Source organism: Pelodiscus sinensis, chromosome 1 (genome assembly GCF_049634645.1).
Source record: "Pelodiscus sinensis isolate JC-2024 chromosome 1, ASM4963464v1, whole genome shotgun sequence".
NCBI classification, from domain to species: domain Eukaryota; kingdom Metazoa; phylum Chordata; order Testudines; family Trionychidae; genus Pelodiscus; species Pelodiscus sinensis.
The window spans coordinates 66,210,259-66,226,275 of NC_134711.1; the positions used below are offsets into that span (position 1 = coordinate 66,210,259).

The 16,017-nt window shown below is 39.4% G+C and overlaps 1 protein-coding gene across 2 annotated transcripts in view; it reads left to right on the forward strand.

Annotated features, from left to right (window-relative positions):
- The window catches only part of TRHDE (thyrotropin releasing hormone degrading enzyme), a 347,541-nt gene that overhangs the window by 318,700 nt on the left and 12,824 nt on the right, over window positions 1-16,017 (forward strand). For both annotated transcript variants that reach the window (XM_075931938.1, XM_075931934.1), the window contains 2 exons: window positions 11,906-12,073; window positions 12,648-12,788. In XM_075931938.1, the coding sequence (XP_075788053.1) occupies window positions 11,906-12,073; window positions 12,648-12,788 (309 nt within the window). The remainder of the gene's footprint in view (window positions 1-11,905; window positions 12,074-12,647; window positions 12,789-16,017) is intronic.

The following is a 16,017-nucleotide window of genomic DNA, read 5'->3' on the forward strand; positions in this document are numbered from 1 at the left end:
AAGGGGTGAGAGACTTTGTGCTCCCCTTGCCCCCAGGCCAATCAGGGCCTGGAGGTGCACATGAAGTCTCCTCCCGCCCTGCAAGGTGCTCAGCACTTAGAGTCAACTGCCAGCTGCTGCTCAGCTGGTGGGTGACTCTAACCATGGTGCTCCCTTTCAGGGTGGGAGGAGACTCGCATGCTCCCTCTACCCCCAGGCCCTGACTGACCTGGTTCTCTCAGGGGGTGGGGACAAAGACTTAACATGCTCCACCAACTACAGACCAATCAGGGTCTGTTGGTGGGGAAACACAGAAGTGTTCTGGCCCCGCCCCTTCTGGGGCAGCCCAGGACCGCTTCAAAAATGTCTGATGTGGAACCCCCGGTCAAAAATTATTGCCCACCCCTACTTTAACTACTCTGTGGAAATACCACCTTGAAGATACATTGCACTCTGACAATCACTTGCATGACTGTTTGTGGATGTACAGCCTAAAAGATTAATTATGTATGTTAGGTATGTAGATGACATATTTTTTGCTCTTTTGATGTTCATCATTTAGTTTTCAGATGTCATTAGGCTTATGGAAGCTGTGAGATTACAGCAGAAAAGCTGTTTTTTCATACATGTGTGTATAAAAAATGTAAAACACAACAAAAACAAACAAAACCCTACACCCATTCTTTGCTGTTATCAATTTCTGTAAATTTTAATGACTTTGAAAATTCATTGTTCTATCTGTGTGGATACAGATGTAGCGATACATATATATTGAAATGTTATTAGAGTACAGCCAGATGGTGGCAGCCAATCTTGCTGAAGTAATTTAACTAATTGATAGGTTGTTACGACATTTCAGTGGAATCTTACATTCAAGTCAATAAAACTGTTTAAGGAGCAAGAAAAGACTGCTGAGTGCATGAGTTAATCAAGGAAATAGAGAAGATGGTGTTGTAAAAGAGGATCTAGGGAGTATGTCTAATAGAAGAAAGGATTTCATCTTGTTACAAGTGAAGAGAAAAAAGTGTTTCTTATTCTAGAATAGCTTTGCTTACTCAATATTCTAGATGATCAACAGGATAATCTCCTTCCCATTCTTCAAATATTAGGTAAATAACATCCCAAAGAAATTAATTTGAAAACTTTAGAATTTTGACAGATTTGTTCAAGTTTTTTCTTTGCTTGTTTTATTAATAACCAAAATACCAACCACAACAAAGAAAAGAAATTTGATAGGAAGGCCCACTTTTGGTTAAAGAAATTGAAGGGCAAAACAACAAAAATCTACAGCAGAGATGGGCTGCACAAGTTAATGTATTAATAAATGATCTTGCATAACTGGTCTTGGGCATAACTGGAAGAAGTCACTGAAGAGAGATTGGATGGCCTTTTAGTTAAGGTGTTGGACTGACCCTTGTGTTTTAATGAGTTCAGTTCCTGGTTCTGCCCTTGACATCAATTGTGATTTTATGCAAGTACCTTAGTCTCTCCATGCCTCAGTTCTTCATTTGCAAAATGGGGATAATCATGCTTCCTTTCACCAAAATTCTCGCCCTTCTGAAATCCATAGGAGATTTCCTATTGACCTCAGTGTGTTAAAGATTTTATCTTTTGTCTGTTGTGTCCATTCCAATTATAACTTCGTTGGAGAAAGGGACCTTCTCCTCCTGTGCATATGAACAATACCTAGCACAGTGGTTCCCTGATTTGAGTTAGGCTACTATAATGAAAATAAATAATGAAGAGGGGCAAAACCTGTGATTATCTTCTTAGTAAAGACAGAAAACTATGTACTGTTCCCCATGTGGCATCATTCTATTTTAGAATATGCACTGCTAATACTGTACTCCATGGGTGACATTCATTTTATTGACTAAGATCAAACATTAGCTTCAAACGCAGCGCTTGCCAAAGGGACGGTGGTCTGCATGAAAACCCCTTGGTGTCATGTCAACCCATATCAAGTGTCTTGACACGTGGGTCATCTTGCCCTGAGAGTGAAAACCAGATCCCTCCTGTTGGCTCCACAACGTTCTTTTGCAACTATTATCTCAGCTTTCTTACCCAATAAATAATGCTGTAAATAGAATCATCAAGGAAAATAAGGTTCGGTTAAAGGTAAACTAAAAAGAATGGGGCTTCTGATGAATTTCCTTTGTTAAATATTACCCTGAATGGTCTCTAAATCAAAGAACTGACTAACCTGCATTCAATTACATTTTAAGAAATTAGCACACAATTTGCCCAGAAGATAAATAATTATGATCAAATTTTATAAGAGTATTTCCAATTGTTAGAATATTGTTTAAATAGGAGAAAGTACATACCAATTAATTTTAACTTAGATGATTATTCTTAAATCATTGTAAAGCTTTACTATTCAGCATTGTAAAGAAGATTTTGCTGTAAAGGCACAGCAGGATTTTAATTAATTTTTTCTAATTATTTAATTTTTTAATTTTTAATTTTTAAACATGAGCTTTGCTAGCCACATATCTTACTCTCACCATCATTTCTGCTTAGCAAGACAAATAAAGTTAAATCAATCACATCAGCATTCAGAATTATGCTTTCAAAATTCAATTTTATCATCCCTCTGAAGTATCCATCATATTATCACTTTAAAAAATGACAGCAGCCTACATCACTCAGAAGAGATTTAGTACAACAAGAGAGTAGGTTCCACAGTGTTACCAGCTCAGTAACACTGAAACAATAGTTAAATTTATCTATTCAGTTCAATAATTTCATTAGGCCAACATTCTGCATGCTGAACTGGTGCTATGGAACTGCAGATTTAAAACCACATTTTCCATAGAGCTGTACAACTACAAAATGTAGACCTGAGAGATTTTCACGTTTAGATAATTATGAAATACAGGCCCATAATAATTGGAGGGAAGAAGGAGCAAGAATCCCCAGAAATGGAGAAATTCAATTAGAAAGTTTACTGTTGAGGCAATAGTTAAAGAGAAATGACTTTGGGGATATTCACATTTTCATAAACAATTTTCATTTCCACAGAAAGGAACCCCATGTCTATAATCCTGATTACAGGCCTCTCATAGGAGTAATTTGTAGCTTTTCATAGCCGTAGGTTTTGTTGTTATTGAAGCTCAGGCTTTTAAAAAAAACCAGAGTGTGTGTGTTTTTTTATTTCATTTTATCCTAATGACTTAGCTTACACAAGGAGATCTTAAAAACTTCCCTAGAGCTCTTTGCTGTATGATATTGAATAGATCTGCTGCAGTGCTGCAAATGTGCTTTTACAGATTTGGTGTCAAAAGAGTTTCATTTACAAAAAACATAGTGGCATTCAGGCTATTGACATGTGATCAATGCCATCCGTGTCCAAATCCTTCTTCCCCCACACAGGATACAAATGAGCTTCCAGTTACTGACTGTGCTGTTGCTCAGATCACTACTCTTGTCACTTAAAACAAAAAAGATGAGGTAGTCAGGAAAGTCTGTGGAGGCTGATGAGCTGTGCTATAGCTCGTGAAAGATGGAAGCCTCAGAAGCGAGGAACTCTGTCCTCGCTATCATTCTGAGTCAGACAGCCCCCTTGCTGCTATGGTGTTCACTTCAGCAATGCTCCTGATTGTATCCAAACATTGAGTGGTAATCCTGCCAATGTGCAAAGTGTCTCATCTGATTAATGGGACAATCAACCTGCAAAGAATTACTTCTTTGCAGGTACCTTTTAGTTCCTTGGTGCTTTTGTTGACAAGCTGTATATCTTGTAGTAAGCCAAAGAAAACAGTTCTGCTGGGACAGTTCAATAAGAGCTACTCACTCTTTTAAACATGATGCAGTATCTGAGTCAAGACATAAAATACTTCTTCCACTACAGTGAAACCTGACTATGATTCGTTAATATTGTCACATTCACTGAGGGCATCACTTGTCTGCTCTAAATATCATGATAATGTTCACATCCCATTTTCATTAAGCGTACATTCTTTTCACTATTGTCAATGTATTAAATCCAAATTTTAATGAAAAATAAAGCAACATTGAAGTTGGACAGCATTTAAAAACACACAGATGCACAAAATAAAAAAAAATAAAGCTCTCAGAAAAAACTGCCCACACTGCATACAATGTGTCTATATGCATATATGTGTGTTAGTATAGCTAATAAACAGAAATACTATCTATCTATTAGTCCTTTGGGCTCCTAATGGAGCATAGGGCCTCCACAATCATTCTCCATCTCTTGCGATCCTTAGCAATAGTCTTGATTTGATCCCATGTTAAGCCAGCTGCGTTTACTTCATCCAGGCAGCTTCGTCGCCCTGTTTGTTTGGGACATCCCCTTTTCCTCTTTCCCTTTGGATTCCATTCTAACACTTGTCTTGTGATACGTTCCTCACAGTCCTTACGCAGAATGTGGCCTGCCCATCGCCATCAGAAATACTGATATAGTTGTAATATTGTTACGTAAATTTGATTTGGAAAACATTAAGACAACTAGCCACTTAGCCCATCATAAGACAGGATTTTCAGGTCTCTCCTCCACGTCGGTCTTCTCTCCTAAGATTCCGGTCTCTCTCCTCCTCCTCCTACTGCCTCCCCCTCACCCTCTCTCAGCTCTCCTCCGCCTCCTGCCTCTCTCTCTCTCTCTCTCTTTCTCTTCTCCTCCCCCTCCTGCCTCTCACTCGGGGACCGCGGAGCCCAAATGGCTTTTTGGGCTCCACACTCCCCATGCTGCATGGGGAGTGCGGAGCCCAAATGGTCGCTTGCACCACTTGCTCCCACGCGGCAGCCTGGCTGAGCGGCACAGAAGTCTGCTGAGTGCCATGGCGGGAGGCGAAGGGGGGCGGGGCGGTGACGTTCACGGCCAGGGAGCGGGGCCTGGAGCCGCTGTTACACCGCATGTCACTGCCCCACCCCCCTTCGCCTCCCGCCGTGGCACTCGGCTGATTTCTGAGCCGCTCAGCCGGGCCGCCACAGGGGAGCAAGCGGTGCAAGCGGCTGTTTGGGCCCCGCACTCACTATGCAGCACAGGCCGCCCAGAGGGAACAGCCAGCATTTCAGGCAACAGCGCCACCCAAAGGGAACAGCCAGCATTTCAGCATTACAGACTCACAGACATTGGGCTACTATATATATGACTAGCCAATTAGCCCGTCATACGACGGGATTTTCAGATCTCTCCTACATGTCAGTCTTCTCTCCTGAGCCTCCGGTCTCTCTCTCTCTCTCTCTCTCTCTCTCTCTCTCTCCTCCTCCTACTGCCTCCCCCCATCTCTCTCTCAGCTCTCCTAGACCTTCTGACTCTCTCTCCATTTCTCTCTTTCTCTTCTCCTCCCCCTCCTGCCTCTCACTCGGAGGACCGCGGAGCCCAAATAGCCTTTTGGGCTCTGCGCTCCTCGTGCTGCATGGGGAGCATGGAGCCCAAACGGTCGCTTGCGCCACTTGCTCCCATGTGGTGGCCTGGTTGAGTGGTGCAGAAGTCAGCTGAGCGCCATGGCGGGAGGTGAAGAAGGGCGGGGCCTGGAGCTGCTGTCACGCCGCACATCACCGCCCCGCCCCCCCTTCCCCTCCCACTGTGGCGCTCGCCTGACTTCCGCACCACTCAGCCAGGCCGCCACAAGGGAGCAAGTGACTGTTTGGGCCCCACACTCCCCATGCAACACAGGCCGCCCAGAGGGAACAGCCAGCATTTTAGGCAACAGCGCCCCCCAGAGGGAACAGTCAGCATTTCGGCTTTACAGACTCACAGACACTGGGCTACTATATATATGATTCCTCTGTTAATGTAAATCAGCATATTTTAATATTTCCTGATTTCTTGATATTAGATATGTAAATTTAATGTAACATTAATAGAGGGTTTTTTAATTTACTTTCCTTCTGTGGGTTCTTATTGGAAAAAAAAAAAAAAGGAAGAAGAGAGATATAAGCTGCCTGCACCTGTTAGCATTTGAAACATCCCAATTTGGTTTTAGGGTGAATTAAAACTATAGATTTCATTCACATTTAATAGAACTCGTGCCTCTGTCTCAGTTAAATGCTTTTGAAAATCTCACCCTACATGTATACCTCCCTGACATGAACAAGGTTTGGAGAATAACGTTTAAAACTTACTGAATTGAATGGTCTGGTAGAAGTGATGAGTTCACACTTTTTCTGTCACTACTTAGGAATCAGAATCATAGAAATGTAGAGCTGGTACATTAAGTTGTCATGGGATAAGAAGGAAGATCTTTTCATGGACTGAGAACTGATTAAAAGACAGGAAACAAAAGGTAGGAATAAATGGTAAATTTTCAGAATGGAGAGGGGTAACTAGTGGTATTCCCCAAGGGTCAGTCCTAGGACCAATCCTATTCAACTGATTCATAAATGATCTGGAGAAGGGGGTAAATAGTGAGGTGGCAAAGTTTGCAGATGATACTAAACTGCTCAAGGTAGTTAAGACCAAAGCAGACTGTGAAGAATTTCCAAAAGATCTCACAAAACGAAGTAAATGGGCAACTAAATGGCAAATGAAATTTAATGTGAATAAATGTAAAGTAATGCACATTGGAAAAAATAACCCCAACTATACATATAATATGATAGGGGCTAATTTAGCTACAATTAATCAGGAAAGAGATCTTGGATTCATCATGGATAGTTCTCTGAAGACGTCCATGCAGTGTGCAGCGGCAGTCAAAAAAGCAAACAGGATGTTAGGAATCATTAAAAAAGGGATAGAGAATAGGACAGAGAATATCTTATTGCCCTTATATAAATCCATGGTATGCCCACATCTTGAATACTGCGTACAGATGTGGTTTCCTCATCTCAAAAAAGATATACTGGCATTAGAAAAGGTTCAGAGAAGGGCAACTAAAATGATTAGGGATTTGGAACAGCTCCCATATGAAGAGAGATTAAAGAGACTAGGACTTTTCAGCTTGGAAAAGAGAAGACTAAGGGGGAGATATGATAGAGGTATATAAAATCACGAGTGGTGTGGAGGAACTGAATAAGGAAGAGTTATTTATTTGTTCCCATAATACAAGAACTAGGGGCCACCAAATGAAATTAATGGGTAGCAGGTATAAAACAAATAAAAGGAAGTTCTTCTTCACAAAGTGCATAGTCAATCTGTGGAACTCCTTGCCTGAGGAGGTTGTGAAGGCTAGGACTATAACAGGGTTGAAAAGAGAACTTGATACATTTATGGAGGTTAAGCCCATTAATGGTTATTAGCCAGTATGGGTAAGGAATGGTGTCCCTAGCTCCTGTTTGTCAGAGGGTGGAGATGGATGGCAGGAGAGAGATGGCTTGATCATTACCTGTTCTGTTCACTCCCTCTGGGACACCTGGCATTGGCCACTGTCGGCAGACAAGGTACTGGGCTGGATGGACCTTTGGTCTGACCCAGTATGGCCATCTTATATTCTTCTATTCATCTTATGTTCTTATGATAGAGACCTTGAGAGTTCATCTAGTCCAGGTCCCCATATTGAGGCAGAGACAAATATACCTAAACAATCTCAGACAGGTATTTGTCCAGTCTGTTCTAAGAAACCTACTATGAAAGAGATTCCAGAACCTCAGTGGAAAGCCTATTCCAGCATTGAAGGATCTTTACAGTTAGAAACTTTGTCTAGAGGCAGCAAGAAAGGTCTTATCTACATTAAAAAGTCGAAGTATTCTTCCTGCTCCTAGTCTAGCACTGATGTATCTCCACCAGTATTAGGAACCAAGGAATCACTTGTGTAGGCTGGGCAATGCTTATTGGGGCATCAGACGGTTTTAAAGTGATGGGTGAAGGAAAACAGCAACACCAGGACGAGAGTCTGAATTTGATGTTTTTGTTTGTTGGTGGTGGTGGGGAGAATTAGAGGTTTGTTCTGTGTCTGTCTCAGTGACACGTTTAGGACTTGCCTGTGCTGTAATACAACCATGCAAATAAGAGATTGTAATTGTTAGGGATGTCAGGGTTTTTACACAGTGGTTAGTTGGTTATGTAGATAAGACATGTTTCTGTAACCATATAGGGGAACTATCATAGGCTAAGACATAATTCTGTTGGGACCTCTCTTAACCCTTTAGAGTTGCAATGTTTTGTCTCAGTGGTCAATATATGGTTTGAAGGCTTTCCCCCTTCTTTTCTTGTAGCACTGATGAGCTTTATAATCCTTAAAATATTGAAAAAACATATTGTTTTCAGTTTCCAATCACTGGAACATGACGAAAGAGATTTTATTGAAACATTACAATAAAACTCATCATGGAGTTGAGGATCAGAATAGAAAGCTTCAGCCACCCCCCAAATTCTCTAATGTTCTAAGTAGCTGGAAAAACACGGGCTTTTACTGAGTGTATCTCAATGTGACCATCACTGTAACTTTTGCAGTAGTGTAAACTCTAACACAATTTACAAAGAAATTCACTCAGTCTTCCAATATCATGATACTGTAAGTCAGATATTCATTTGACAATAGCCATAATCACAATCTCTTTTCAAATTCTAAATGGCTATAGCAGTGTGCTTCACCAGAGATCTTTTAGCTCCGCCAATAGTCACTGGAAAAATTACATTTTTGGTAGAAATTTCAACAATATGGAATGAAATATTCAGCAATTCTTATGTGTATAGTTATGAGAAGTTTCTACTTTTATCCATCAGAATATTCTTCAGTAAAAAATGTTGCACTTCATAAGCATGCTTCAGAAATGAAGTCTGAGTCAAACTCAGATGCCAATGTATGTTGTTTGTATCAATGTAACTGCAGCACCAGGTTGTGAATTTGGCCTTGAGAGACTGTTCAGTAATTGATGCCCTGAGCTTAAATTATCTGAGCTGTCTTTGTTATATATCTGATTTACCCATTGGCATGCTGATCAGTTAGGTGAGCCTTCCTGTATTTACTTTTCTCTCAGCAATATCACTATAAGACAATGTTTATCAGATGGCATCATACCAGCTGCTTACCTACAAAGCACCATAACAGAAGAAAATCATCTTGAATATGTATGGATCAGTGTCTTAATAGATAAAGTACAAGATGAGATATTAGATGATGTCTGCAGCAGATCACCAGATCACTCGAGGGAACATAACTGGCTCCTTATAAACCTGTATATAATGCATTGGGAAAAAAGTTGTGTGATCATAGGAGATTTCAATTTGAATAATATATGCCGGAGGTCTCATGCTACAAGTACTAAAACTTCCTTGGGGTTTCTGTGTGTTATAGCTGACATTTCCTAACTCAAAATAGTATCACAGGCAACATGGGAAAGTTCCATATTAGATCTTGTGTTCACAGATAAAAGGGGAACTAAACTTAGCTACCCCCTGGAGCTTCTAAAAAAATATGGTAACTTAGATACAAGTGACTATGGCTTTAATCACATTTATAATATGTGAACAGAATAAAGTCCAAATCAATGGAATATATACTTGGTAGCAGGCCTTAAAATCTCAGAGATTATATCCTGGAGCCCCCCACACCCTACCCATTTGGGTCTCTGGGCTTCAGCTGCAGGACACATGGTTCGGGGCGTGTCCAAGAGGGGCATTAGAGCTCTGGCTTCTGCCCAGTAAGAGAGGAAGTACCAGGCTTGGAGCTTCAGCTTTGCAATAGAGGATGGGAAGCGTCTGGGATCATGACTTCAGCTCTACGATATATGCTGGGGCTCAGGCTTTTAACTCTGCAACAGGCATCAGGGCTTTTGGAGCTTTAGCCCAATGGCAGATGAAGGGATGACTGCTTTGTGGGAGATGACGGGGTTTCCATAGGTCTGAAAATAGTTACAGGTGAGCTGCTGAATTTAAGCCCTGCTTGGTGCTTTAAAAGGGTCAGTTTCATAAACAGAAAATAATAATAAGTGAAATAATCAGAAGAAAGAATTTAATCAGTAAAATATAAATGATAATTGGGAATTGTGGAAGAACACTTTACTAGCTGTCTTCTCCCCCCCAAAAAAATCCAGGAATAAGACTATATTAGATTCAAAAGCCAACCTATTATAAAGGGTCAGTGAATGCAGCTATAAAAAATGGGGAAAAGGGGAAAATTATATCTTCTGATAAGAAAAGCAAAGGAACACAAACAGAACTTGATGGCCAGCAAAGTTATGGACAAGAAGAAGGAGTTTTTAAGTGTATTAGAAACCAAAAGAATCCGGCAATGGTTGATTAATAAATTGATAATCAGAATTATCAATAATAATGCAACAAAGGCAGAAGTGTTTAATAAGAATTCTCTACTGAATTTGGGAAAAAAGGTAGTTATATCATATTGGAATGCTCTCTTTCCATTCCACATTCAGGAGAATATAAAACAGCAACTATCAAAATCTGACATTTTAAAATCAGATGGTCCAGAGGGTAATGTAATAATGCCAATCAATATGGGTGTATTGAAAAAAGATGACATCAGACTAATTTAATACTCGTTTTGGTGAGATCATATGTCGTAATAGTGTCTATTTAATATACTTAAACTTCTGTTAGGCAACTTCATGTATTTTGATTAAAAACTAGAAAAATATAAAATGGACAACATGACATACATAAATGGATTGAAAGCTGGCTGGCTAATAGTTAGGTCTCAAAGTGTAATTGTAAATAGGCAGTCATCGAGTGAGTGGGTCCTATAGGGATCAGTTCTTTGTCCTATTAAAACTGACCCTTTTAAAGCTGTTTAACATTTTAAATGATGACCTGGAAGAAAACATAAAATCATCACTGATAAATTTGCAAATGAAACAAAAATCAGAAGAAGAGAAGTAAATAATAAAGAGAACAGGTCAGTTGCATAAAGCAATCTGGATCACTTGGCTAGCAAACAGTATGCATTTTTATATGACAAAATCTGAAGGTGTACATGTGGGAACAAAGAACATGGGCCATACTTCAGGGTGGGGAACTCTATCCTGGGAAGCAGTGACTATGAAAAAGATTTGGAGGCTGTGGTGTACAATTAGCTGAACATGAGTTCTCAATGCAATGGCATGGTAAAAAGGCCTAATACAATCCTTGGATGTATAAACAAATGAATCTTGAGTTGGAATATATTTGTCTATGCTGGCGGTGGCAGGACAGCTGCTGGAATACTGTGTATAGTTCAGATCTGTACAGTTCAAAAAGGATGTTAATAAATTAGGAAGGATTGAAAGAAGAGCCACATGAATGATTAAAGATTAGGAAAATATGCCTTACAGTGATAGAGTCCAAGAGGTCAATCTACTTAGCTTAAGAAAGAGAAGTTCAAGAGGTGAGTCTGTAAACATTTACATAGGGCTCAAATATTTACTAATGGCCTCTCCAATCTAGCAGACAAAAGTGTCAGAAGATCTGATGGCTGGAAGTTTAAGCTAGTCATATTGAGACCAGAAGAAAGGCAAATATTTTTAACAGGGAAGGCAAGCTAACCATTGTAACAACTTACCAAGAGCTGTAATGGATTCTCCAGCACTGGCAATTTGTAAATACATCTTGGATGTTGGTCTAAAAGATATGCTTTAGTTACTTCAGGGAAGTTCTATGGCCTGTGATACACAGGAGAGCTGTCTGAGTGAGCTGTCCTTTCTGGCTTTGTTATCTAGGAATTTGTATAAGCACGTGCTAAGTTATAAAGCTAATGTATGTGCCCTCATAGTTAAAGTGGGACGTTTGTGAGTTAGGAAGTTATAGAACTACAATTTTATACACCTTTGGAGTTGTGATGGGTGGTATCAGAAAAGGTATTCCAGGTGCATGCTGTGCTACCAGAAATTTTTCTAATTCAATATCCAGTTTTGAAAGTTATCGGTGAAGGAAAAACTGTGAAGATAAGTGTAATACACCAAAAGTTTCTAAATGTTTTATTTTATTTTTTTAGTCTTATAGGAATTAAAGTAGCAATGTCCTGTATCCCTTTTCATTACTCTGAAGCTGCTTAATAATACAATGCTCTATGGGTTGCTTTTTTAGAATCCCACTAAACGTCAGAGATGTCGTTTACTGTACAGGAGTTTCATTGATGGATGAAGATGTATGGGAGTTCATTTGGATGAAATTCCATTCTACCATAGCCGTATCTGAGAAGAAAATATTGTTAGAAGCCTTAACTTGCAGTGATGATAGAAACTTGTTAAACAGGTGGAAATATCTATTTATGTGTTTCTGATTCTTTGTCATGGATAACTGGTTCAGTAATTATATTGCGTCCCCATCTTAGCATTTATCTGTAAATGAGACACCCTGTTTTTACAGCATAAAATTACTTTCTAGTTAGAGTATCATATAGTTTTGTATTTAGTCCCTTGCAAATGTATGAATTTTTCATGATTTTATTTCCAAACCATAAACAGGGCCAGGTTCACTTAGCAAACTTTTTGATCAAGATGGTCTGAGTGTAGAGTTCTTAAAAGTACATACGGAGCATTTCACATGATCTCAGCTTTTGCTAACATATTCCACTCACCTGCAATTATGCTTAAAATCTTCCTACTTTTAGAGAGCTCTCAATCCAGTTGCAGGATGGAAGATATTTTTTATTTAAAAAGTGTGTGTGTTCTTTGGAATTTCACAAATAAAATTCAGCGCTCTCCTGTGAATTTAAATAAATCTTTTAGCAATTTCTGGTCTTTGCTCTTTCATTATTAGATGACAAGTGTTCTGGGTCTTATTGGTAACAACTAAACAGTTTTCCCCCCTTTATTCACTCCTAAAGGCTTCTGAACCTGTCTCTCAATTCAGAAGTTGTCCTGGATCAAGATGCAATTGATGTCATAATCCACGTAGCTCGAAATCCACATGGCAGGGATCTTGCTTGGAAGTTTTTCAGAGAAAAATGGAAAATATTAAATGCCAGGTATAGATAATAGTTATTTGTAGTGTCTTATTTTGCGTATCTATCTATCTATCTATCTATCTATCTATCTATCTATCTATCTATCTATCTATCTATCTATCTATCTATCTATCTATCTATCTAATGCATGGATGTATGTGAAATGTATGTATATATATTATATGATATAAAGCTATTCATAGATGTATCATATAGTCATATATATAAATTTGACCATTAATTTATTGTCTTTGTGATGATATGTTCAATATGTATGCCAAATCCAACAGTCCTGTTCTTACTTAGTCAAAAAATCTCTCACTGGGAGCTTTGCCTGAGTTAGATATAACTGAAAAGTTTGCTGCAGACTAGGCAAGCAGGACTGGGGGGAGAACCTTTTTGAAATGTTCCAATGTTTATGGAATGGAGGGGTGTTCAGTACAATGGAACATCATTTCCCTTCCCTCCAGCTTAATGATGACCTTACACACAGTCTTCATTTGTTTGAAGGGCCAGCCTTTTGGGTGGAGACATACCTGGCCAAGAAGGAGAAAAGACTTTTGGAAAGCTTCTTTCTATGGTGTGCTGTGCTCCATGACTGTAGCTGGTTCCAGTGTAATATAATTTGGACTCTTGTAACATTATCATACTTCGAATTCCCATCCATGCTCCCAAAACTCACCTGAGGGGAATTTTGATCTGGAGGCAGATAAAGAAGTGATTGGAGATACTCTTGGTTCTTTTTGGATATCCCCAAGACTAGCAGGATTTCACTCCAGATCATTGGACATAATGAGGGTAAAAGAGCCCACACCTCATGTCTGCATCTTGGATGGTCAACCCACCATAACCACCCCCCCTATCAATATGAGGATTTGTTGGAAACTCCATGTTGGTAAAGCTTTCCAAGAGTGTAAAATATGGCCTTCTGTTTGCCGTCCATGATACTTTGGTTAAGATTGGGGGAGGGTCTAGAAGATTTTATGGCAGTGCAGTTCAGCTGGGAAAATTGCCTTTGAGAAGAAATTCGATTTTGGAGATATTTAGTCCAGGAGCAAGCTTTTTAAAGCGTACACCCAAGTTATTTTTTTGCTGTGAAACCCATCACTGTGGTACCCAGGTGCATTTTAAGCAGTAAGGAATTTAGTCTCAGAATGCACTTGTGTAGCAGGGGATTGCATTATCTCCCTTTTGATGAGAAGTGACAAAAAAGTCCTGTTCTTGACTCACGTCTCCTTTGTCCATGGGGTCTATGGACACCTAGGAGTCTATGACAGAACTTCAGGGGATCTGTGGACCCCGCTGATCAACTTCTCCTCCTCCCTCCCTCCTCAACTCCTCCCCATCATGGGACTAAGGCAGGCTTCCTACCTACCTTGAATAAAATGAGTGAGAGTTGAAGAGAATGCATGGCAGAGGGAGGAGGGATGGAGCAAATGGGGGATGGGGGTCTCGGAGAAGGAGTGGGGCTTCAAAGAAGCAGCAGGACAGGGGTCCCTGAAAATGTTTAAATACAAATGGGGCCTTTGGGTTGTTAAATTTTGAGAATCACTGTGCTACAGCAATCTTGTGGCTAACCAATACTGTACTGATCCCCAAATACAAATTAGGGCTTATCCACACAACATTTATTTTGCAGCAATTCGGGGGTATGACTCTACTTTGTACTGTGCATGCAAATTCAGACTGTCCTTGTTTATTAATTCACCTTGATCTAGTCATCTTTGAAATAGGATGAGATTAAAGCACTTTAGAGAACTGGGAATATGTGTTAGCAGGGTGCACATGGACAGTGTGGCAGGCCAGTTTGCGGTAGATTCACTAGAGTTCACCCCACAGAGCTCTTATTGCATACTCCTGATAGACTGAAATAACTCCAGCGTATCATGTACATAAATTTTATAACAGGCAATTAAAACCTTTCATGAAAAATTGTTTAAAGCATCATAAAAATATGCCATAAAACAGTCAGAATCAAACACTGATGGAGGAATGTATGATAGTGATCTTAAATTTTTGTGGGACTGGGACCTTTTAAAAATGTGAGTTCAAATGTACAATGGGTTGTGCAACATTTCATTGAAGACTTTTAATCAAGACAACATACGGTCCCATGATAAACTTTTTCACAGTCTTTATTTTAGTATTACTAGATATGTCAGTTTACTAAATATTTTAATAATTCACAAGGAAACATTAATTTAATACAATGATCAGCTCTATGGTATTTTCCATGGACTTTATTATAAAATACTTAGTAATTCAGTATAGTAATATGAGGTATCTGAGGACAATTAAATGATGCTAAAACTGATTTTTCTATTAGTATGTCATTTTGATGAAACAACAGCACCAAAATGTAATTCTTTAGTGACATTTTAAAGTATATTTATCACACCCCTTAACCAGTGAGTAAAATTATCAAAAGTACTTAAATTCTGTTTTCAAAAGTGATATAGGTATCGAAGAGCCTAACCGAAGTCTCACTAAAAATGAAGGGAAGTTAGGCCCCTGAATTCCCAATTCAATTTAGGAAATGGTGCTCAGGACCCTTTGTTTTGACAATTTTACCCAACATCTGAAAATAGCAATCTCTATATTCCTGACCATGGGCCTGATTCTCTCTGCTTTCTAATTTCATTTATATCTGTCCAAAGTAGGCTGGAAATACTACAGTACTAGCCAAACCTGGTAGTATTCTATGCCCACTTTCCACAGGTGAAATAGCTAGAAAAGCTGCAAGGTACTGGAAAATCAGGCACTGTAAATAAATGAGCAGGAGTAGACTCTCATCATTCCTAGATGACGTGCTTCTGTGATGCAGAAACACTGGTTTGCTGGTTCTGTTATGCCATTACTGTTTTATCTGACAGTTTGTCAAGGTCAGTAGTTGAAAGAGCAAGATAGCAAACAGTGCAATAATTCTTAAGGCATAATTTTCAAGGAAAAGATTAATTTTACTACTTCTTGTCTACACTGTGGACACAGTGAAGGCTGCTTGAAAAATAAAATCCCGGCAATTCTTTTCATGAGCTCACTTCTGTGAAGTGGACTAGTAACCTTGTCGAAAGGCCCCATCCAGAGAAGCTTCCAGTTTTCCAAGCAGTCAGTCATGAGTTGTGAAATAATAATGGACTATTTGTTTGAAAGCCTATACATGCTGAAAGGTTCTTGAAATCCATATGTCTTCCCAGAGGAAGCATTTGCCTGTGAATGTTTGGGTGTGTAAGTGTGACTGAAGCTTTGGAAA